Raw genomic sequence first — 25,112 nt, 5'->3', positions numbered from 1 at the left:
TAATAGCTATATAGCTACTGGCTTATCTTGAGCATCGAACACAAACAAAGAACGAAGGAACTAAATATAAATTTCGCTTCCGACACCGCACTAAACTCGCAATCCGAGCGCAGGTGTAAACGAAGATTCTGACTAGATTGTGGTGGGTTGTGAAGGCAATCTCCTTTGCCCGATACATGATTTTTCTTACATTTTTTATCTAGTTTTGACGCGAATAGTCCGCGACGCTGTGTCGAGTCACACCGTTGCCATGGTGGTATTTCGACATTGAACATATTAGAATTATTTTGTGATGGAGTAAGAAAACGAAATGATATTGAGAATTTAATTCAAGCATTATCACATAATTAAGAGTGATGTTTATTTGAAATAAAATAGTTCAAAATCTACTAAATTGATCTAATTGTTATTCAAATAATTACAAATGTTTTTCGTCGAAAATACTTCATAACATTATTATTGTTACATCTAATAATTTGTCTCTAATGTCGAAAATCTCACTACACGCCCCTGGTAGCTAGGTATCTTGAAAGGTATCTATCTAGGTATCTAGGTATATTGAAAGCGCAAACCGAAACCGTTCGTTACACTTTGTTGTTAAACTAAAATCCAAACCAAAAATTTGGAACGCTATTGTTTTATGCAATAGAGCTAAAGGGCATCTCTATAAGCGGGAGCGAATTATTACTCTGAAGCCATTTCGATACATCGATGTTTTATCCGATGTTTTTTTTAGCGATGTATCGATGTTTTGAAACATATTATACATCGATCCTTTAAAGCATCGATAATCTTTAAAAGAACATCGATGTATCGTATGCATCCCTAGTCACAGTCAGCTGTCACACCGCCTTTCAGTAGATATATAATCTGTGCTTCTTATCGTTGACTACAACACGACTACAAATCCTTGTATTTTGTTACTCGTTTCGGTAGTATCTGTACATTTCGGCGTTGAAATCGAAGAAAATATAGGAAACTTTTCTTCCATTTTCCTCTGACTACTCAAACTAGATTTGTTAAGTGAAAAGTTCAGAATAATAATGATATTCGACGACCAATACATCGACGCTCCTTGGGGGAAAATTTGTGGTAAATATTATGATGTATTTAAAAATCGTTATTAGATATATTTGTTGCTGAACTTCGATCGGTTTTCACGATTAAGTAAAAACCAAACTATAAAATAACGAGTTGCCAATTGCAATACTTCGGCTACTGTCATAAGTCCAATTAAAGTTTTTTGCGAGTTTTATTTTTGAACTTTGATCCATGATATCGTCGGTAGTCTGATAAAAACCCTTTAAATGCATTATTGGCCATACTGATAAAAATCAATTTAAATGTTTTTTTAATATTTTTAAATTTATATTTTTCTCTTACAAACTATAATTAATAATAAAATAATGTGACCTCACTGGGGTAACCCGTGCCGAGGACACAAGATATCTGTAGTCTGTGGAGGACACTTAATCCTCCCTCCCCGGTGATATGTAGCTAGTTCACGTTGCGTCTAATAACTATAATATCTTTATAAATATAATAAATATTGGGTTTAGATTTTCAGAATTCCTCCATTACACATTTACGTATTGACTGAAATAATTTGTTATTAGATAATAAGTACTTATAAGGCACAAAAAAAAACATTTTATCGGAAATCGGGGATAAATTACAAATATCATCAAAAGTATACTCTCAGTCAGTCACGTAGTCCAGTACTATATAGCTACTCAGTAGCTCTCGGGAAGTTGGCGCGGGTGCACGTTTCGCCCGAGTCGTTAGCGATACCCAATGGTTTTTTCATGTTTTCAGCTGTTAGATTTGAAATATTAAAACATTGTATTAGTATGTCCAAATGCTTGCAGACTAGCTGGATTTCCTCCCTAGGGAGTTATCATATTTTAATTTATTTCAACAGAGAGGGAAAACATTTTTGAGAAGGGAATATGGAGGTCCAGGCATTTACAGGGCTTATGACCTGTCATCGTCATTTGGACATACTCAAACATTTTTTAACTAACCACCTGGTAAAAGAAGATGTATAAAATTGGAAAATTGTTTTTAGGCGTTGCTTAATGGGTGATTTGGTTCAGCCGGATGAATCTCACCCACGTGATAAATGTTTCAACTCTTCTACTTCACAAAAGTCAACGGATGGAAGAGTTGAGGAAATGTGGATGTTTAAACATGGGCAGAATGGTAATGTTACAGTGTGTAAAGTGGCCACTTAAACCAGCCATTGACAGGTCATAAGCCCTGTAAATGCCTAGACTTCCATATTTCCTTCACAAAAATGTTTTCCCTCTCTGTTGAAATAAATTTAAGTAAAAACTTTTTATTAAATAAATATTTCATAATATTGATGTTTTTTGTTGATATTTCTTGATAAAACTCCATAGTTAATGATCATGATAAAATTATAAATAAACTTATTTTTGAAACATCTTGATTTAGTTTTACTTTTTATTAATTTTTAAATTATTTTTTTTATTATTTCTCACTCTGTTGTATTTTGCCATGTGTTCTTTTCCCACCTTTTAAATAATAAAAGCTTAATCCCAATTTCGGTCCAAAAACTCCCAATAATGAACTGTTTAGCAAACTAGTTGCAAATATTTATGTTTTCTGTTCCCTGATAAAATACTTATTTGATCTTCTTATTTCCAAAATAGTATAAAAGCTGTAAACGTTGTAAACAATTCACCAGTCTTAAAGATGCCTACTTAGGTGAAAGCGCTTGTTGGTCAAAATAATAAAAAGTAAAACTAAACCAAGAAGTTTCATACAAACAAACCATCACGCCGTTTCCCCGTAGGGGTAGGCAGAAAGGATAGAACGCCATATCACTATATCTTGGTACACATACCTCGCTTCCTCTACATTCATACATCTTCTCATGCATGCACGCCGATTATTCCTACTTTTGACATGTCCATCTTCAAGTATTTGATGGACTTGATCGTGCCATGTCTTTCTCGGCCTTCCTCGTTTTCTGCATCCATCAACATTCGCATCGTAGATCCTTTTAGCCGTTCTTTGGTTGTCCATTCGCTCTATATGTCCAAACCAACGCAGCACCCCTTTCTTGATTCTGTCGATAATGCATATCTCAGCCTTACAGTTTACGGATCTCGACATTTGTGCACCTATCATACATCGTTTTGCCACACATTCGCCTGAGGGATCGCATTTCTTCAGCATTTAACCTACTTTCATCATCATTTTTCCAATTCCATACATCGCTCTCATACATTAGAGTTGGCACTAGAACTCCGCTGTGAACTGCTAGTTTAGCCTCTTGCGATAAACATTTGTTTGCCAAAGTAGATTTTAGTGCACCGTTCACCCTGTTCCCGGCGCTTACCCTCCTTTCAATATCTTTCTCGGTCTTTTCATACCTAGTAAACATACTTCCCAGATACACAAATTCTTCTTTCATTGATAAGTTTATTTATTATTTTATCACAATCATTAAACATTTCATGTCAACCATGTCGGGAATCGAGCCCGAGACCTCTAGCATGGTAGGCGAATGCGCTGACCACTACACAACGAGGCTGACATTTATATATATATGTATGTTTATTTACAGTTGTGTGTGCCGGTCCTACGGATGGAACCCCGGTCATATTTCTTCACGGGCTTTCGGATTCAGCTGGGACCTTCACTCCCCTTGTGAACAGGTTATTAGTCATTTATTTATTTATTAATTCGGTTCAGGCGGGTCTCTGTGTCCAGGCCGATGAAGAGTACAGTTCTCTGTGTGAAGTAAAACCAGGATCCTGGATGAATGTCTTCCACTTGATGGCTACTCTCGGAAAATTCCGCCTCGGTTGACATGTTCGCCTACCATTCTTGAGGACCAATGCTGTGCCCTATTCACCATCAGATGGAGGAAGGAGGATGCTGATGAATTATTTGGTAAGCATTGGGTCTTTTAACGTATCGGAAACAACGTTTAAAATAGAAAATATTTTGCAGATCATAATTCCATGTCTGCTCCCTAGCTGGAGCATATGGTGTCCACGAAGATCCTCCAAGCGTTTCTGTCGGCTGTCAGCTCCTGCGCATCCTCCCATGTCTGGATTGCGTCCCGTAGTTCTGACACGAACTGCCGACGAACAGTCGACAATGAAAGCATCCACCCCTTTCCCGAAACTGTTCATAAAGACTCGAGTCTTTCTTCAGTTTCGCATATCAATATCAATTTTTTAAAAAACTAATTAAGCACAAGTTTAATATTTCTTTACAATCAAACCGCGAAAATAACAAAACAAATAAACTTTAAAAACTTTCACCGTACCCCTCACTGCAGTATTGTCAGTTTGTGATCAATCAAATACACGTGGTCAGCACAATCACCTTTTTCTAATTTCCCAGTTTGACAGCGGAGAAATACAGTGTTAGTTCCAAATTGAGACCGCGGCCGCACGCTCCAGATCCCGCATCGGAAAGGAAGAAGAACGTAGTAATACAAACAAATCAATCAACGACACGAAACCCAAATACATATAGGAAACATTAGAATAATTTGCCCTATACAACATGCACTCAATCAACAGAAAAAAAACAATACGTATCTATAACAAATCACAGAGAAACATCAAATTATCAAGACACTACCGGCAAAATCCTAACACGGATCCTAACATGATCCCTATCCAACTCAGGCGAAATTACTTTTCGTCATAGTACTGAATTCCTCACAAAAACCATTTTCCTAATACCAACTTTAGATAACCATCCATTTATATGCCAACACCTTAGATAAGAAAAAACCCCCCTGCTCTAAGTTTCACTGATTAATCTGTTTATTTTTTGTTTAGATTCGATGACATTGTGAACAATATTCTGTGTTTACTGTATTAGTTTTATATCGCCCGTCGATGGGAGGAGTGCTCTCCCGAAACTATAGTTGTGTTCTTGTAAAAGAATAAAATTGTGTAACACTGATAACAAAGTTTTATTTTCATAATAATTTATGTTCATTGTGATCGCTCAAATGCTTAAGCTAGGGTTTCCTAGGACAGCGGTGCCCGTATTTTAACGGCCGTAGTGAACGGTGATGCAGTGGACAGCCGTCGTAAAGGTGACTAGAGTGTGGTTTTCTAGGAAAGCGGTGTTATCAACACCATTTAACACCGTTTTCCTAGGAAACCACTCTCTAATCACCTTTACGACGGCTGTCCACTGCATCACCGTTCACTACGGCCGTTAAAATACGGGCACCGCTGTCCTAGGAAACCCTAGCTTAAGCATGTTTTTAAGCACGTCGATAGTTATTTGTGATCGAGCTACTGGTGTATGAACATGTGTGTATATGTATATATTTATTTACTTAAAGGTTACCTAATGGATTCAGAATACTCATGCCGGAGTTGCCCGGGTGTGGGAAATCCACAGCTTTCCCACCAGGACAGCCTCTGTACATATACGACTTCATTCCGACACTCAAATTGGTGGTAGATCATTACAAACTCCAAAAGTTTACCTTTGTCGGACATTCTTTGGGTGCTCAAATCGGTAAGTATCCATCTATCAGGTCCAAGCTAATAGCAGCATACTGTTTCAATTGTGAAATAGAACCAGAACCCTGGACGATACCCCGCCTACCCTTTCAGGACTTTATTTATTGCTCGTGACTGCAACCTCCCCAAATAAAGCAAAAGTCAGTCCAGGGGAAGGATCTCCCGTTATTTTTCTACTTGTTTTGAAAAAGGGTTGGAAAATACTAGTTTAGAAGTTATTGCTATGTAAGTTTGAGGTTTCAAAGGTTGTTTTTTATTAGCATGAGAAATAAATACCCGTTGCAAATATTTTATTAAATAATGAAATGTAAATCTAGATTTAGATATTATTTTATAAGCAAAATAAAAACATTAAAATATCCTGCCATCTAGCGGCCGATTTGTGAAACTTTAAGCTAAAATTATCCAATATATGAACCAAAATCACATACTTTCAACTCACTTACGAAACTTTTTGCTTCGGATGTACATAAACTAAAAAAAAAAATTACTAGCCGGCAAAATAAGCCCGTACAGGACAGACGCAATCAATCATTTCTAGAGTAATAATATATAGATAGAGATAGATGTAAATATTTATACTAAGTGAATCAAAAAGTTTGGAATAAGTGAAACAAGAAAACATTTTTTTGGCCGAATTCGGTTTTATTTTTCAACACGCATTTCTTTTAAGCCGACACGGCGAGTCCAACGATTTTCTAACTTTTTTATCTCGTCTAAAAGGTAGTCCTTCGGAAACTCTCCAAAATAGGCTTCAGCTTTAATATGAGTTTCTCATTCAAATAAAATCGCTTCCCGGTGAGCCATCTCTTCAGGTTTGGAAACAGGCAGAGGTCGCTGGGGGTCAGGTCTGGCGAATACGGTGGCTGAGAAATCTGTTCAAATCCGATTTTGTACAATTTTACTTGCGTAACTAACGATGGATGAGCAGGCGCATTGTCGTAATGATAGATAAAAATTTTCTTCTTCAAATGCGTCCTTTTTCCTGTGATTTAAATTTTCAAACTATCTAATAATGATGAATAATATTTATTTAACTTTTTGTACATAATGTTATTTGTACATTGGCGGGCTTTTTGCCAAATGGCAATTTCTTCCAACCGACCAATAAAATAAAAGTTTTATTTTTATAATTCAAGTTACAGAACATATTCAATAGAAAAAAAAAATTAAAAAGCTAAAGATATATAAAAATAGAAATAAACGTATTTGTTTATAAATTACCTTAATTCAAAACTATTACTCAATGGGAAAAGGGGAAAAAAGAGGAAAGAGGAAAGGAGGAGAGATTAAGTAAGAGAAAGGAGATGTTTCTTCAGACGTGATTTAAACAGAGATAATGTAGTAACATCTCTGATGGTGGATGGGAGATGATTCCACAGTGGAGCCGCATGGACACTATATGAGTTAGAGAAGAAAGAGGAATTGTGGATGGGTATTAAGAGAGTGCCTTGAGAATTAGAACGAAGAGGTAAACCATGAACTGATAAGCGTTGAAATTTTTCACGCAGGTATATAGGAGTGTTAGGACTATGAAGTACATTGAACAGAAGTGAGAGGGAGTGATAGTCTCTCCGCTGTCTAATTTTGAGCCATTTCAGTTGCCTATGATAATCAGAAATGTGGTCATATTTCCTAAGACCAAAATGTACCTTATGCATGTATTCTGAAGTCGTTCAAGTTTATCGAGTTGCTTGAATAGGCGGAATGGTGAATGTTGCACAGTGTGTAAAGTGGCCACTTAAACCAGCCATTGACAGGTCATAAGCCCTGTAGATGCCTAGACTTCCATATTGCCTTCTCTTGAATGTTCTTCATCTCTGTTGTAATATGTTAATATAAACAGCTCCCCAGGGAGTTGAATCCAGTCCTTGTCTACAAAAATTTGGACAAACTCAAAATATTGTCGCTACTCTTTACGTCTAATTACATTTTGCAATCTTCCCATAAATGATTTTTTTTTCGTTACATTTTGAGAATGTGTTTTGAAATTCAAATATCTATCCAAGTAAACCCCGAGATATTTTATTTCGTCCACAGAATATGTATTTAAATAATCAATATTAATATTTTATGCCTGGGGTATATTTTTTCTCACAATATCCATATATTCTGTTTTTGAGATGTTTAATTTTAATTTATTCACTTTTAACCATTTTGATATATTTTCCAAATCGTGATTTATCATTGTATCATAATTATCGCCCGATATGTAAACCAGTGCATCATCTGCAAAAAGTTGAATCTTACAATATTTAAGAGATTCACCCATGTCATTTATGTATATGATAAATAATATAAGCCCTAGCACTGAGCCTCGGGGTACTCCCAAATTATTTTCTATTGGATTTATTTATTTAGTTCTATGTAACATAGTCTAATATATATTTACAACACAATATTTACATCTATACTTATTCTAACATTATTTATCACTATTATACACTTAGTATCCTAATTTATAATATTAACTGTTTCATATATGTACATTTTCATTAATTATATTCACTATTTACACCATATACTACCTAATATTTTTCACATATATACTTTTTACATTTAATTTTAAATATATTTAGATTAATTTCATTTTTTATGCTTTCTGGCATTTCTTCAAATAGTTGTATTCTCTTGTACATAAGGCAGTTCTGGGACATTGCTTTTGATTTCTTTTCCAGTCTTATATTTTTAGATCCTCTTGTTGCATAGTTTCTATGAAAGAACTCATTATTTTTTAGTTTATTTTGAAAATATCCCGGAACTATTCCTTTAATAATTTTGTTTATTTCATTGGCAACATTGAATTTGATTCTTTGATCAATTGTCATGATATCTAGAAGTTGAATCATTTTCTTAAAATTTGTTCGTCTCCCACATCTTAATATTATCCTCATCGCTTTGTTTTGTATTATTTGGAGTCTCTTTAGATCTCCTTCATTACTTAAATATAAAATACTGGAGCAATAATCAATGTGGGGAACGATAATACTTTTAAATATCAGCAGAGAGGTTTTAATGTTTAATTTATTCCTTATCCTTCCTGACAGGGATACCTTCTTTGCGATTTTCTTACTCGTATAGTCTGCATTTTTTGAAAAAGATAATTTAGAGTCAATCCAAACTCCTAAATATTTTATGCTTTCAACATTCTCAAGAACTTCTCCATCTAATTCAACACTGTGATCACTGTTAAAACAGCGTTTCTTACCCATTATCATACATTTTGTTTTTCCTACATTTTTTTTTTTTTTTTTTTTTTTAAAAAGAAAAAGAAATATTTGCGTTCTTATGATTTACCCAAATATTTAATTTTGAGGGCCATTTTCAACGAGTTGTAAATAACTCACTATTAGAAAATGGAATCGAGTTGGGGTAGAGTGGGATTCGAACCGCGGACCTTCGGTCCGTGAGTCCGAGACACTAGCCACAGGACCACAACCCGATTTTGAACTTTAGTTTTAGCTTATTTGCTTTAAGCCATTTGGAGACTGTTTTTAATTCTGCATTTATTTGAAATAATATTTTTAACTTTTGCTATTTGATATCTGTATTTAGTGTTTATTTGAACATACATACGGTCACAAAGGTCACCTCACACATTACACATTACAAGGTCAATATCTATCACATTTTCAGGTCTCTTGTTCAACATTATATACCCCAACGTGATTGATCGCTTCATTTCTCTGGATTCTCTTACATATGTTAATGTGGAAGCGTATAACTTCCCCCTCTGGTACAAGAGAATTTATGAAAGCTTTTACGACGAAAAGAATTACGAAAGATTCACATCCAAGGCAGAGTTTGGACGGCTTTATACCTATGACCAGGTAAACTATATTTTTGCTCCGCAGTATTTCGAGTATTCCCAAATCTTTCCGTTCGTCACCGGCATCTGCTGCAGTCAGGCTGCCCGGCCTAAATGGGAGGCCACCCTGCCAGGCGGGGCCGGAAGAGAATGCCGGACGGCACCGACTACGAGTCAAACTCGATAGGAGAGGACTTTCCATCTGGTCCGAGCGGTATAGAGAGGCGAAGCGAAGACCGGAGAACACTCAGGGCGGAAAGACGGAAATAAAACGTGATGTTTACTTGTCAGACTAGAGCTCAACTGTTTTAACAATCCCAAATACATAGAATTAAGAATAGTCCAGAAGGAGGGTAGAATCATATTTGAATACATCGGACTGTGTCCTAAAATCCCACTATGCCCCACTTTCGCCGCGCGCATTCGTGACGTCACCGCATAATGTTGCACGATGGGAAAAAATATAATCATAACACAAATATAACGTAAAAAATAAGCGATCTGTTAATTTCTCTAAAATTTTATTGTGCATGCGGAAATATTGATTGAAACAACAGAGTAGATAAGTAAAGGGTCATTTAATAAGAGTAATTGAATTAATGAACTTTAAACTTAAAATATAAAACAAATTTTATTTTACGTAAAATAGATATTTTTATATCATGTTAAATAATATTTTATGTTTTAAAGATAATGTCGGCCAAATGTCCACAACGGCGTTGTTTAATCCGAGGTCCAATTTTCATTAGTTCTCTCATTAGATGAGCAAAGTAAGATAAAAAAAATTACTACCCTGGCAATACTAACGAAATGTCCATTTTGATTTCTTCGACAATCTGACAGATGGAAAAATAATTCAATTTTTAGTAATTTATTTGCTATTTACACATTCATTTGCCAATTACACATGAAATGTGATCCCATCCTGTTTCTTTAAGATCCTAACAGTATTTCTACACTTAAAAAGGACACAACACGGCATAGTTGAATTCAAATCAGGAGTTGCGTACTGAGCGACGTCTACAAAGAAACTAATGGGTCAAAACGTAAACCTACTCGTTTATGATTAGTTTAGTCGCCTTCTGTTTGATGCTCGTATGCAGTTTCTGAACTATTCTTAATTCTATGCCTAAATAACAGCCTTTTAAAGCGCCGCGCGTCTTTGGCAGAGCGTGCCGTAGCGCTGCACCGAGTGGCCGGGTGGAAGGGCTCACCCTACCCCCACCACTCCAGGTACTGTGTCGGTCGCAGGTCTTGTGAACACCGGCACGCTAGGCCATTATGGGCCATTTCACCTGTAGCCGCAAGGCACGCAACATATACATTTTATTTATTTTATAGCGGGCTTGTAACATGGCAAATTATTATCATTTGTTATTTTTACAATAGTTTCTAGGCTATAATTTCCCTGGTATCGCTGAGGCCAGGCCCGGAAGCGAACCTTCTACTTTATTGAGGGTCTAGCACTCAGATTACAGATACTGGGGTTCCTAACTAATTTTTACATTAAATCTGCCCGTCCGGAACAATTTTACTACAAAATATCAATATATTAATTTTTTTAACCCGAGTAAAAACAGCTTTCTATTTTAATTAGTATTACTGCATTATTATTTTCTGTTTTTTTTTTTTTGTACGTACAATAAATTTTTTTCTTACGTATTTTAGAAATTATACAACCAAAGTACTAAATAAATAAAATAGTGTAAGTCGCTCTCCAAGCACAAGAGCTAGTCTCTTTTTTAATATTTATTTATTTTTTATTTTGCGGTATAGATATTTTTGAAGTCAGTTGTGTATCTGTTAATAAATCCAAGAAGTTTTAAGGATTTATTGATAACATATTCAATATGAACTGTAAAAGAAAGTTTAGTGTCAAATATAATACCTAAATCTCGTATACTAGACACAGATGATAATATTTCATCGTTCAGTGAGTAGTCGTATACGATTGGATTTTCTAGACAAAAAATCTCATAACCTTGCTCCTAAGTCGATATGTAGATTATTGGATGAGCACCAGGTGCTAAAAGACAGTAAATCAGATTGTAATAGTGAACAATCGGAAGGGTTGTCAATCTGTTGCAGAATCTTAGTGTTGTCAGCAAACAGCCGAATCAATGAAATAAGAAAAACATTTTTTAGATCATTGGTAAATAGATTGAATAGCAAAGGAGCAAGGTGAACACCCTGTGGTACATCTGAAGATAATGGAATTATTAACCCCTATAAACTGTTTCCTTTCACTGAGATCCTCCAGGACACACTCGGTTACAGCAGTTTGAGGACCAGAAGGAATGTGTATTTAACTATGCACTTCTTTTGATTGTTGCGCAGTATTATTGACAACCCTGAAATTATGCGGAGCATTAGCTTTTATGTCAGCATAGACTGTTTCACATTCCAATATACAGGAACAACCTGCCAATGGTTATGCCTGTTGGAAGGGCTATCTCTATGTTGAACAATATTGTTATGTATATAAAATTGAACTTGAAAATTAAACCCTTTCAATTTTTAGGCTCTAGAGACTGTTGTGAGAAGTCGTGGACTAACAGAAGCTGCCGGAAGATATGTTTTGGCTCGGGCTCTTATACCTGCCGGGAACGGTGTTTACAGGTTAGTTTTTATCTCTCACCGGGGTTGATTTATTTATTCCACCTCTTGGATTGGAAGGGAAAAAGATTTTGTACCGATTTTTCTAACGCTGTTCCCCCGAACACGCGCACACTTCCCCCGGCGATGCTTCGACATTTCTATAGCTTCCTGGTATAACATTTGTTGCCGACGTAAAAGCATGCACCAACTTGGCGGCCCTTCCTGGGGCTTTAATGTAGCATAGGAGGCTTCAGTATGTGTAAGCGATCTACCACCTCCTCAATAAAGACTAGTATTTGTCACTTTCGGGGGTGGTGATCGCCATACTGAAGCCCACATATAGATTAGAATTCATGAAAATATTTGTATGCCCATAATGTGTTTTTATGTTGTTCTGTATGAGTGTTGATCGCCGCGCGGTCGGCGGGGAACTGCGGCCGGTAGCGGGAGGGTGGGGACCTTATACGTGGCGCGAGAGAGACCGATAGAGCCGGCAAATGTGCTCGCTATCTCTCTCGCCGCGTGATTGGTCAACCTAGCACCGCCCGCTATTGGCCTAGCCCGCCGCCGCACGGCAAAATGTTGTATATATAGCCCCGCCGGGGAAAAATAAAGTCAGTCATCTCACCACACTACTAAGGCTTTCTACTCTCCACTTCACCTCCCTACCTCGCTTCAAACCGGACCTCATCGCCACCTGGATTCGAACACCGCTACCACCCTGGACTTGGAACTCGGATACCCTTTGGATTGGATTTTGGACCCCGGATAATTTGGACCCTTGGATACTTCCCCGGAACACACCCCGCCGTTCCCACCAACGGAGAGATACCGGCCTTACAACCCGGTTGCCTGACTCAGGATTGCGGCCGCCAGCGCTACTCGCTAGCGACCCCGCAAGGGATCTCTAGGCGACGATACCTCCCCCGGAGCTTATCGTTCGTCGGCCGAGGCCCGCCTACGCCCGGCCACTCTGCGTTTGACACCAGCACCTATAGAAATACAGTTCTTGTGACGGGCGCGATTGCTACGGACGAAGCAGTGATCCGCCGCGTCTGTTACAAGTTGGTCCTTCGAGAAGAACCGGATATTCATCGCAGAGCGCCTAGAGATGACTTCGAGAACCCCTTCACTCCGCTCGGGTCGAGGAGGCACGGAACCGAGAGAAGACCCTGCTACAGATCAGGACTCAGCCGAGTCGGACACATCCGAAGATACAGTCCAGCGGCTGAGGACGCAGGTTCGAACGCTCCGTGCTTCACTACACGATCAAGACCGACGCGTGCCCTTGGAGACGAATCCCGAGCCCGCGCCGCGTGCTACGGATATGGACGGCATCATGACGGTGCTGTCAAAAATGGCGATTCTACTAGAGGCTTCGCAAGGAAGAAGCCCGACTTCAGCCCCAGAGGACGTTAGCAGAGTCGGCGCCATGATAGCGCGCCAATCTACTGCCAAGGACCTACCCGCCTTCGCCGGAGAGCCGCAGGAATGGGCTACTTTCAAATCGCAGTACACTCAGTCGACGGAGATGTGCTGCCTTTCGGATCCAGAAAACCTCCTGCGTCTACAGCGTGCGTTAAAAGGACGGGCAAGAGAATCTGTGTCGTCATTACTAGTGGATCCAAGCCAAGTGAGGGTGATAATGAAGACGTTGGAGCTACACTACGGCCAGCCGGACATTGTAGCGTCTTCCTTGTTGGAAAAAGTGAGAAGGCTCCGCTGCATTCAGAACGACGGATCTACGCAAGCATTAGTAGATCTGTCTAGCGCAGTTCGGAACGCGATAGCGACCTTAGAAGGCTTCGGTGGCGATTACATGTCTACGCCACAACTACTAAGTGAACTAGTGAGCAAGTTACCGCTGTGCATGAAGTCTCTCTGGTGGTACAGCAGAAGAGGAAACCGGGTGAGGCCCTCCGCGAAGGATTTCGCGCTCTTTTTGGAAGATTTAACGGAATCTTCGATGATAGGCGGCGGAATAGAGCCGCAAGTGTACAGCGGAAAACAACGCGAGAAGCCACAGAAGCGAGAACAAGTGCATACAGTGATTTCAACAGAGGGAAACGGGAAAAGTATAGCGTCATGTGTTTTGTGCGGACGAGGACATTTACTACAAACGTGCCAGGAATACATAGAGTGTAGTATTTCGGAAAGATGGGACATAGTGAAGCGAAAGAATTTGTGTTTTTCGTGTTTATCGAACACTCATCGGGCGATAAAGTGTAGAAATGTAAAAAAGTGCGGCCTCGATGGATGTCGCCGAACACATCACAAGACATTACACGACAGAAATAGTGCCGATATCAGTGAAGCTCGGTCTAGCGCCGATATACGAGCGCCAGATAATAGTGCCCGCCGCGACACGCCTGCAGCGGCGGGCGCCGGGGGAAACAGACCGACCGCGAACGAAACCCGCGCCGCGAGTTCAAATGAAAGAAACTACGATTACGGCCACAGTTCGCGGACGAATAATATAGTGACGAGCACCTACGCTCGGGAGGAACCGGTCCTCCTAAAAGTGATTCCCGTCATGTTAAGTGGTCCGCGAGGACGAGTGAACGCGTACGCGTTACTAGATGAGGGATCAACCGTGACATTGATTGACGCAAAAATAGCAAACGACATCGGCGCGCCGGGAGAGACTCGAGGATTAAAAATCCACGGTGCCGGCGGAATGTGCGTAACAGATAGTGCATCAAGAAAAGTCACAATTAAAGTGCGCGGAGTTACGGAAGATTTATTCACTCTCCGCGCAAACACAATACAGAAGCTGAGTCTGCCGCTACAGCCCGTGATTGAAGGGGAAGGCAGGATGCGACAAGTGTGCCCGCAGTTACTCATCGGCCAAGATAACGCCTCTCTCATAGTGACGAGAGAGGCACGGAGATGCGGGGAATACATCGCCTTAGGAAAGGTGATACACGGTGGGCGGACACGCCAGACTAACGCCAGCATACTAATGGCGCTTAGTACAGAACAGAGACTAGAAAATCTAGTTAAACAGAATTACGCCGTCGACGCGTTAGGTATAAGTTCGACAGCCAAGATATCGCGTCAGGAGGCGCGAGCCACAGAAACCATGAGAGCCACGACACGTTTCCTACCGCAAGGACAGTACGAGACAGGGCTACTGTGGAAAGACAATCGAATGTGTTTACCGGATAATCGCCGTACAGCGCTGAATCGATTTTTAAGCATAGAGAAAAAGTTCAGTAAAAACAGTGAATTCGCCGCGGCTTACAAGTTAAAGATTAAAGAATATCTAGACAAGGGGTATGCCCGGGAACTGACGCTGGCTGAAAGACAAGACACTGCGAGTGGGCTTTGGTTTTTGCCGCATTTCGCAGTGACGAACGTAAATAAACCGGATAAAATACGGATAGTATTTGACGCCGCCAGCCGCTGCAACGGGAAGTCATTGAACGACATGTTGGCCAACGGCCCGGACCTTCTCTCATCGCTTATGGGAAATATAATGCGATTTCGCGAGGGAAAGATCGCGCTGGCAGCAGATATAAGGGAGATGTTTCTCCAAATTAAAATAAGAAAAGAAGACCAGAGGGCGCAGCTGTTCCTCTGGCGCGATAGTCCCGAAGAAGAAATTCGGGAAATGATTATGACGTCGATGACGTTCGGCGCGGCGTGTTCACCGAGCAGCGCACAGTACGTGAGAAATCAAGTCGCAGAAGATCACGGGCAAGAGATGGCCGCCGCCAGGGATGCTGTGCGAAATAAATTCTACATGGACGACTATATGGATGCCGTAGACAGTGCAACAGAGGCGATACAACTGCGCCACGATGTCAGCGAACTACTACGGCGGGGCGGATTCATCCTCGCGAATTGGGCGAGTAATGATCCCTCCGTAATGGAAGCGATTCCTTCAAGTCTGAGAGAGAAAAGCGCACGCGAAATAATTAGCGGAACCTCCGTAACAGAAAGGGTCCTCGGCATCAAATGGGACCCGGTGACAGACGAGTTTCAATTTAAATTTAAAGTGTCACGGGAGGTTCCAACAGAGAGGCCTACAAAACGGCAGATGCTAAGTGAAGTTATGAGCATTTTCGATCCGCTCGGTTTCGTAGGGTGTTTGACAATACGCCCGCGAATACTGCTACAAGATGTGTGGCGCTCCCACATAGAGTGGGACGAACAAGTGAATGAAGAACACGCAGAGAAATGGCGCACTTGGGTGGACATATTACGCAATACCGAGTGCGCTATACCGCGGCGCGTATCGAGCGCCAAGGGCCAGCCAGTAGAGCTGCACGTATTTTCCGATGCCTCGGAACAAGCGAGCTGCGCCGTAGCCTACATCGTGGAGGAGAACGCCGCCGGAAGGAATGCGACGTTCATGGCCAGCAAGTGCCGAGTTAGCCCGCTACGAGCGCTATCAATTCCACGCCTGGAATTACAAGCCGCGCTCATGGCCGCGCGACTGGCGGCCACAATTAAGAAAGAATGCGGAAGTAATATACGCGATACCTACTACTGGACAGATTCTACTACGGTGCTGTGCTGGGTCCAGAGTGATTCGCGTATCTTCACGCCATTTGTAGCCCACCGCCTAGGGGAAATAGATGAGCTGACAAACGCTCGAGAGTGGCGGTGGGTACCAGGAAAGAAGAACCCCGCTGATCTCGGGACGCGGGACGGCGAGATACCAGACATCTCCCCGGCCGGCATGTGGTTCAGTGGGCCGAGTTTCATAAAGAAAAATAAAAGTGAATGGCCGCCGCTCAAGGTAATAACGGCGACCCCGGATACAAGCAGTGAAATAAAGTGTGCGAACAGTGCCATCGTGATGACAGCCCTCCCGGACGAAAGAAGATTTTCCTCCTGGCGGAGGCTGATCAGGACTACAGCGTGGGTGTTGCGCTTCATAAACCGCTGCAGGAAAAAGAATACAGGAAGCGCGACACTCATCGCCCCGGAACTCAAGGCATCAGAGAGGGCGTGGATACTTATAAGCCAGACAGACAGTTACCACGCCGAGATAGCCGCAATTAGACGGGGGGAGTGCCTCCCGCGGAACAGCCGCCTGCTGGGTCTCACTCCCTACCTCGATAAAGATAGCGTCCTCAGGATGGGGACGCGAATTATGGAAGCGCCCGCGGTGAGCGAGCAACTAAAGGCGCCCGTCATACTGGACGGAGCGCACGCCTATACGCGTCTATTGATAAGGCATTATCACGAGTCGCGGCAACACGCAAGTACAGAGCGGACACTCAGCGAACTCAGACAACAGTTCTTTATAACACGATTACGGACAAATATAAGGAAAATTATATACGAGTGCCGCTACTGTCGAATACAGAAGGCCCGCCCGCAGCCTCCGCTCATGGGACAGCTGCCTGCCGGCCGACTCGATCATCACGTAAGGCCTTTTACCCACTGTGGGGTGGACATGTTCGGGCCCGTATACGTAACTATCGGAAGACGCCGGGAGAAACGATACGGGGCCCTGTTTACGTGCATGGTTACGAGGGCCGTGCATATTGAGATTACACCGTCGTTGAGTACTGACTCGACGGTGCAGGCCCTCAGAAGGATGGCGGCCCGCAGAGGACATCCGACAACGCTCTACTCGGACAACGGGACGAACTTCAGAGGCGCAGACAAAGAGATGGCGGCCGCCATGAAGGAACTAGCTCACGATCCCGAACTACAGAACGAGGCAACAAGGAGAGGGATCAAATGGGTGTTCAACCCGCCATCGGCACCACACATGGGGGGAGCCTGGGAACGGCTCGTCCGGTCGATAAAGGGGGCGCTTATGGTGATTCTAAAGGAACAAGCCCCCCGAGAGGAAACGCTAATGACAGCGATAGCGGAGGCCGAGTACACAGTAAACACTCGGCCCCTAACCCACGTCTCGCTTGATAGCCGAGACGACGCTCCACTGACTCCGATGCACTTTCTCATCGGGTCGAGCGGGGCCCAGCCGCATCTGGCCGATTACAGAGACGCGCCGCCCGAACTGTGCCTCAGAAAACAATGGCGGGTGGCGCAGAAACTAGCCGACGCATTTTGGAAAAGATGGATGAGGGAATATCTCCCGACGTTGGCACAGCGACAGAAGTGGCAACAGGCCACCACACCGATCATGGTCGATGACCTGGTCATAATAACGGACGCCGCCCTCCCGCGGAATGAATGGCCGCGGGGACGCGTCATAGCAGTCACACCAGGGAAGGATGGACAAGTCAGGAGCGCCCGGGTCCAGACAGCCACCGGAACCTACACACGACCCGCCGTCAAGCTCGCCGTGTTGCAGATCAAGGACGACGTCGGCGCAGAGATGCCTCCTCGGCAGGGGGGAGTGTTGCCGACGTAAAAGCATGCACCAACTTGGCGGCCCTTCCTGGGGCTTTAATGTAGCATAGGAGGCTTCAGTATGTGTAAGCGATCTACCACCTCCTCAATAAAGACTAGTATTTGTCACTTTCGGGGGTGGTGATCGCCATACTGAAGCCCACATATAGATTAGAATTCATGAAAATATTTGTATGCCCATAATGTGTTTTTATGTTGTTCTGTATGAGTGTTGATCGCCGCGCGGTCGGCGGGGAACTGCGGCCGGTAGCGGGAGGGTGGGGACCTTATACGTGGCGCGAGAGAGACCGATAGAGCCGGCAAATGTGCTCGCTATCTCTCTCGCCGCGTGATTGGTCAACCTAGCACCGCCCGCTATTGGCCTAGCCCGCCGCCGCACGGCAAAATGTTGTATATATAGCCCCGCCGGGGAAAAATAAAGTCAGTCATCTCACCACACTACTAAGGCTTTCTACTCTCCACTTCACCTCCCTACCTCGCTTCAAACCGGACCTCATCGCCACCTGGATTCGAACACCGCTACCACCCTGGACTTGGAACTCGGATACCCTTTGGATTGGATTTTGGACCCCGGATAATTTGGACCCTTGGATACTTCCCCGGAACACACCCCGCCGTTCCCACCAACGGAGAGATACCGGCCTTACAACCCGGTTGCCTGACTCAGGATTGCGGCCGCCAGCGCTACTCGCTAGCGACCCCGCAAGGGATCTCTAGGCGACGATACCTCCCCCGGAGCTTATCGTTCGTCGGCCGAGGCCCGCCTACGCCCGGCCACTCTGCGTTTGACACCAGCACCTATAGAAATACAGTTCTTGTGACGGGCGCGATTGCTACGGACGAAGCAGTGATCCGCCGCGTCTGTTACAACATTTGTCCGACCCTCGCCAACCCGAGGACTGGTACTCTGACAGCTGGTAAGCTGTTTATAAGCTACCAGACTTGGATTTATTCATCCTGTGCCTCGATTATGAACGCTATCTTCATCTGTATATATCGAGACGGTATACTTAACTTCTGTACTATCTGTATCTACCTCGGTATGTTCTACCTACTTGTCATATCCACATCATATGATCGAAACAAGCCAATGGAATGACCGCAAACAGTCAGTCCGCGTTCCTTGGACGTAATTAACATTTAAAATAGTTCTCATTTATATTTTAAATAGGCTTCCGTAATAAAAAGTGCTCACTTCAAAGCGATTATAAACTCCAATAAATCCCAATTCAAGCAAAAAATGCTCACTCGAACATGAATTTTGTATGACTTTTGGAAATCACCTAGACGGTACGCTTAACGATCGTCTGTATGTATCTACCGATCGACTACAATGCCGGCTCCTTTAACGTCTCGATACATACACTCGGAAAGATAGTTAAGCAGAAGGAAAAAATATAATAACTAAATTATTTTTTTAGAGTGGTAACTTTCTAACGCCTAGATACTCTTATTTATTAATAGGACCGAATCTGGCGACATTATTTTCACATCTAGGCGTTCGTTTTACTAAAGTGACAGTTATGTCGGAATTTAATTCGACTTCAAAACTTACTTATTTCTCTCATATTTTTAATAGGCTTTTAAGAAAAAAAGTGCCAGCCTCAAAATGATTAAAACATTTAATAAATCATAATTAAAGGAAAAATTGCTCAGTGGAACAAAATTTTTGACACTTTTAATGCATAGATAAACATATCGAGGAGTTCTAGACCCGTCGGTATAAACCAATGTATTTACATCAAAACTTGATGGTACTATACCGGTACTATATCGGCACTATACCTTTGTAGTCGGTCGGGAGACTTTTATATTCAACCATGACGTAATACTGAAGCTGTCATTTTAGAGCGTAGATATGTGTACAGTGACGTACGCTTCCCCTTGATTCATATCGATGTACCTACCCAAAACTTGAAGGGGGGGGGTCGGTAGTATATCTTTATAATCGCTAGAGGGAATTTATCTTCAACTATACCGTCAAGGTGAAGGTGTGACGTCTTTATCTTCCCATCATAATCGAGGCCCTGGTGGCATCATAATATGCAAATACTAAAATACACTTAGACCTTCACCGTAGAATGCATAGTATTAATGAACAATATATAAATCATAATAATAAACATGAACACATTGATAATATTGTAAACAAATCTCTCAAACTTCTCGGTTTTATCAATAGAGTGACGGCGGACTTCAAAAATATTAATACCATCAAAACTCTTTATTGCTCACTAGTTCCACCCCATCTAGAATACGCTTCTCCTATTTGGTCTCCATTCTACAGGACTCATATTGACCATATCGAGTCTGTCCAACACCGTTTTCTAAGAAAAGTGGCATGGTTGCTCGGATTGCAAAGGGATTCCTATTTTGAAATAGAGCAATCTCTTAATCTGTCTTCATTGGAGAGACGTAGAACTGAGATGGACCTTATATGCATTTTCAAAATACTTAATGCTTTAAGTGATGTCCCATCTCTGTTGCAATTAATTTATTTTCGTGTTCAAGGTTCGTAGGTTTTCACGGCCTTCAGAATACAGATAGTGTTTTTCTGGGTTATTATGCCGTGTTTGTGGGCTTTGTATTGCCGATGTTTCGGAGCACATTGCAGTGTCCATCTTCAGGGCTGAATGTATGAGTGTAGTTTTTAGTGTGTTTAATTGTGATTACACACAATTAAACACACTAAAAACTACACTCATACACACAATTAAACACACTAAAAACTACAATCATACATTCAGCCCTGAAGATGGACACTGCAATGTGCTCCGAAACGTCGGCAATACAAAGCCCACAAACACGGCATAATAACCCAGAAAAACACTATCTGTATTTTCGTGTTCCCAACCGTGTCACCAGAACTCAAAATCTGCTATTTAATAAATCTTCTAAGAGCAACTTTTATATGCCCCAATGTCCAGAATGTGTAGATAAGTCGATTAATCACGCGACTTGGAATTCTTTAGGATAGATCTTCCGGCTTTTCGTAGATCTCTTCGCGACTAAAACAGTGTGGGATGAAGTTGGATTGGCATGGTTTTTTTTTTATAAAAAATAAATATTAGCGTTCTTATAATTTACCCAAATATTTCAAATTTGGTGGCCATTTTCAACGAGTTGTAAATAACTCACTTTTAGAAAATGGAAATCAAGTTGGGGTAGAGTGGGGTTTGAACCTCGGACCTCCGGGCCGTGAGTCCGCAACTCTAGCCACGGGACCACAACCGTTTAGCTCGAAGTCTTTCGTGTTTAAGAATATATTGTATACCATTATTGTATTGCCCTTGTTTGCCTTTGCTACATAGTTTTATGTTCTTTTTGTTCAGTTTCTTGTATTTATGTTTCTTCATGTAACTGTTGTAATTGGCTTAGGCCGTTTTTATAATTAATAAATCAAATAAAATAAATTAAATTTAGGGGGACGCAATCACCAACGCGTCCGAACATGCACACTATTCACCACCGGATGGCAATAAGGAAAAGATGATGATGATGATCAGGTCTTATACTGGTTCTTTCGAACCGTAAATAAATAAGTAATTATCTAAATTTGTTGCAACAGAGAGGGAAAACATTTTAGAGAAGGGAATATGGAAGTCTAGGCATTTACAGGTCATTGGCCGGTTTAAGTGGCCACTTTACACACTGTGTAACATTCACCATTCTGCCTGTGTTTGAACATCACATTTCCTCAACTCTATCATCTGTTGACATTTGTGAAGTAGCAGTTCTTTTAGCAATCAGCAAACGAATAGTCTCTGTAACAGACGCGGCGGATCACTCCTTCTATCGTAGCAATCGCGCCCGTCACAAGAACTGTATTTCTGTCGGTGCTGGTGTCAACGCAGAGTGGCTGGGCGTAGGCGGGCCTCGGCCGACAAACGATAAGCTCCGGGGGAGGTATCGCTGCCTAGAGATCCCTTGCGGGGTCGCTAGTGAGTAGCACTGGCGGCCGCAATCCTGAATCAGGCAACCGGGTTGTAAGGCCGGTATCTCTCCGTCGGCGGGAATGGCGGGGTGTGTTCCGGGGAAGTAGCCAAGGGTCCAAATTATCCGGGGTCCAAAATCCAATCCAAAGAGTATCCGAGTTCCAAGTCCAGGGGGTAGCGGTGTTCGAATACAGGTGGCGATGAGGTCCGGTTTGAAGCGAGGCAGGGAGACGAGGTGGAGAGTAAAAACCCTTAGTAGTGTGACGAGATGACTAATTTATTCTTTCCCCGGCGGGGCTATATATACAATACATTTTGCCGTGCGGCGGCGGTGCTAGGCCAATAGCGGGCGGTACTAGGTTGACCAATCACGCGGCGAGAGAGATAGCGAGCACATTCGCCGGCTCTATCGGTCTCTCTCGCGCCACGTATAAGGTCCCCACCCTCCCGCTACCCGGCCGCAGTTCCCCGCCGACCGCGCGGCGATCAACACTCATACAGAATAATCAAAAATATGTAGCATAGGCAGATAATAATATTATTATGATTTCTAATCTATATTTGCTTCAGTATGGCGATGACCACCCCCGAAAGCGACAAATACTGGTCTTTATTGAGGAGGTGGTACATCGCTTACACATACTGAAGCTCCTATGCTACATTAAAAGCCCCAGGAAGGGCCGCCAAGTTGGTTTAGGTGCTTTACGTCGGCAACAGTCTCTTTAGGAATAGAATAGGAATTTAATTTAGATGCGGAGTTATTCATATCTAGATTAAAATCTCTATTCAAAAACATTATGAATAACTCCCTAGGTGGAAATCCAGCCAGTCTGCAAGCATTTGGACATACTCAAAACATTGTTGAAATAAATTATTCTTTCTTTTTACAGACTTTGCTGGGAGCAGCGCATGAAAGTAATGCCGGTTCCCACTTTCTCCATCCAATATCAAATCGAGCTCTACGGAGGGATGAGCATTCCCCATCTGATAGTCTTCGCAGACAGCTCCGTGAACAGAATGATCCAGATGGTACAACCGCACGTCTTGGAGCACCACGTGAAAAACAATCCGCACTTTCGCACGGCTATAGTGGAAGGAAACCACGATGTGCACGTGAACTCCCCGGAGCCCGTCGTGCGCATCGTGGCCCCGTTCCTGATGGGCAGCGATCCGGGTAGGGAAGAAACCGAAGATGTGTTGAAGGAGTTCTACGAAGCGTTCAACAACCATAAACCCGTACGAATCACATCCAAGCTTTAAGCTAGAGTTGAATCGACACTCAACAAAGATATCGGCGTCCCTGGGCTATTGTACTGTGGGTCCACCGGGGTTGATGTAACTTGTGACGTTATTTATCTGTGGGTATTTGTATAATCTCCTGGAGGCCGAAAAGTCACTAAGCTCACGAGTAAAATAAGCAATGAGGAATTCCAGCCCAACCCGGAATTAAATTTTAAAAATGTTTTCGTGTACACGTTAATATTGAAAAATTTTGGAGCAGGATGAAATATCTCAAAAACGCACGCAAAAATAAATAAAAAATGTTAAAAATAGTATTCATTTTAAAATCGTAAATAATGACGTCACTCCTTATATCTACGTGTAGTATTTCCGGTTACCGCTTAAAGCCCCCGCAACGTTTGACCATAGAAAAAAAAAAGAGTATAATTTGACCTTTCAACCAGAGATAATGTCAACTTTCTAGGTTTTTCTAAATCGAAACGTTCGTAAAAACAACCATAACATAGAAATGAGCAAATTACGATCAACTAAATGAAGTAATCAAAGCAATATTCCATAGATTCTTGTCAGTTTTGTTATTGGCTGGAGAAATACAACTTACCGCGGTCAGTGAAAGTAAGAAACCGTTTCATGACGTCACTCCTGAAAAGTGACACACTGATTACAGTCATTTGGCGCGGTATTTGATAAATGTAACTTTAAAAAATCATATCTTTGTAAATAACGCACAAAAAAATAAAAAATAAATATTTTTGCTTAGTTAAATAGTACGCTAATAGATAAAAAATAAATTAGAAAACAGTGGAATTCCTCATCGAGGTTTACAAACAAACACACTGGCAATGTAAACAGAGATGAAATCATTGTGGTGGCACTCAGTGGGATTTCTCTTAGGAGAGCAATTTCCAAATTATAATATGTATGTCAATTTTACATAACTTTTTTTTTCTCTTTTCTATTTAATAAATCTGATATGTATATTTTGTATGTGTTGAGAATTAATTGGATACTCTGTAATTGTCTCAATGTAACCAAAATAAATAAATGAAATGAATATAAAAAAAGAGTTTCCACACTCACAACACTAGATTAAAAACTAAGGGCTCCCGTCTGTTCCCCGAATTACAAATTACTTCGGAGAGCGAACATTAAAATGCGTTGTTCCAAGATTGTTCAATGATCTCCCACAAACCATCATTAACATGAAAAATCTTCAAATGAAAAAAAAAGAACTGAAGAAATATCTTCTAGATACTTTATAGTGCCTGTTTATAAATAAATCTGTAAAATATAAATAAAATAAATGTAATATACACCTGTCATAAAAAAAAAATGTGTCCCACCGAAAAGTCTTTACACTTAATGGGTAACAAATTATAATATGTATTTTTTTAATTATGAAATAAACGCTGCTCTGCAGCACTGAAACTGAAAACGAAATAAAAGACAAATTATATAAAAGCGTAAACTGACAAACGACACAATATACATGTAATGAGCTCAAAACTATTTTAAATATATTCTCTCTCTTTAAGATCATAGAAATAAATCTGATCTGTTACTCCTGTTCAAAATCTTCAATTCACTCTTCAATGCGCCTGGGACCTTATGCTGGACGCATTCGTATTAAGAATCGCATGCGACTTATGTAAATTGACG

The 25,112-nt window shown here is 41.6% G+C and overlaps 1 protein-coding gene across 1 annotated transcript; it reads left to right on the top strand.

Moving 5' to 3' along the window:
* Nucleotides 1–551: 551 nt before the first annotated feature.
* Nucleotides 552–24,898, top strand: LOC148284949 (serine hydrolase-like protein). Its single transcript, XM_088232512.1, has 6 exons — nucleotides 552–1,092; nucleotides 3,596–3,686; nucleotides 5,348–5,526; nucleotides 9,168–9,361; nucleotides 11,861–11,958; nucleotides 23,102–24,898. The coding sequence occupies exons 1-6, from the start codon at nucleotides 1,044–1,046 to the stop codon at nucleotides 23,469–23,471; spliced, it is 981 nt and encodes a 326-aa protein (XP_088088638.1). The 5' UTR covers nucleotides 552–1,043; the 3' UTR covers nucleotides 23,472–24,898.
* Nucleotides 24,899–25,112: the final 214 nt, after the last annotated feature.

The sequence above is a fragment of the Micrasema longulum genome, unplaced genomic scaffold (genome assembly GCF_059751315.1).
Source record: "Micrasema longulum isolate JH-2025_06_02 unplaced genomic scaffold, ASM5975131v1 h1tg000074l, whole genome shotgun sequence".
Taxonomy (NCBI): domain Eukaryota; kingdom Metazoa; phylum Arthropoda; class Insecta; order Trichoptera; family Brachycentridae; genus Micrasema; species Micrasema longulum.
This window is presented reverse-complemented; position numbering and strand designations above follow the sequence as displayed.

Coding starts and splice junctions, on each gene's coding strand:
- LOC148284949 (XM_088232512.1), top strand. CDS start 1,044: ATGATATTCGACGACCAATACATCGACGCTCCTTGGGGGAAAATTTGT. Junction 9,362..11,860: donor GGCTTTATACCTATGACCAG/GTAAACTATATT, acceptor TTCAATTTTTAG/GCTCTAGAGACTGTTGTGAG. Junction 11,959..23,101: donor GCCGGGAACGGTGTTTACAG/GTTAGTTTTTAT, acceptor TTCTTTTTACAG/ACTTTGCTGGGAGCAGCGCA.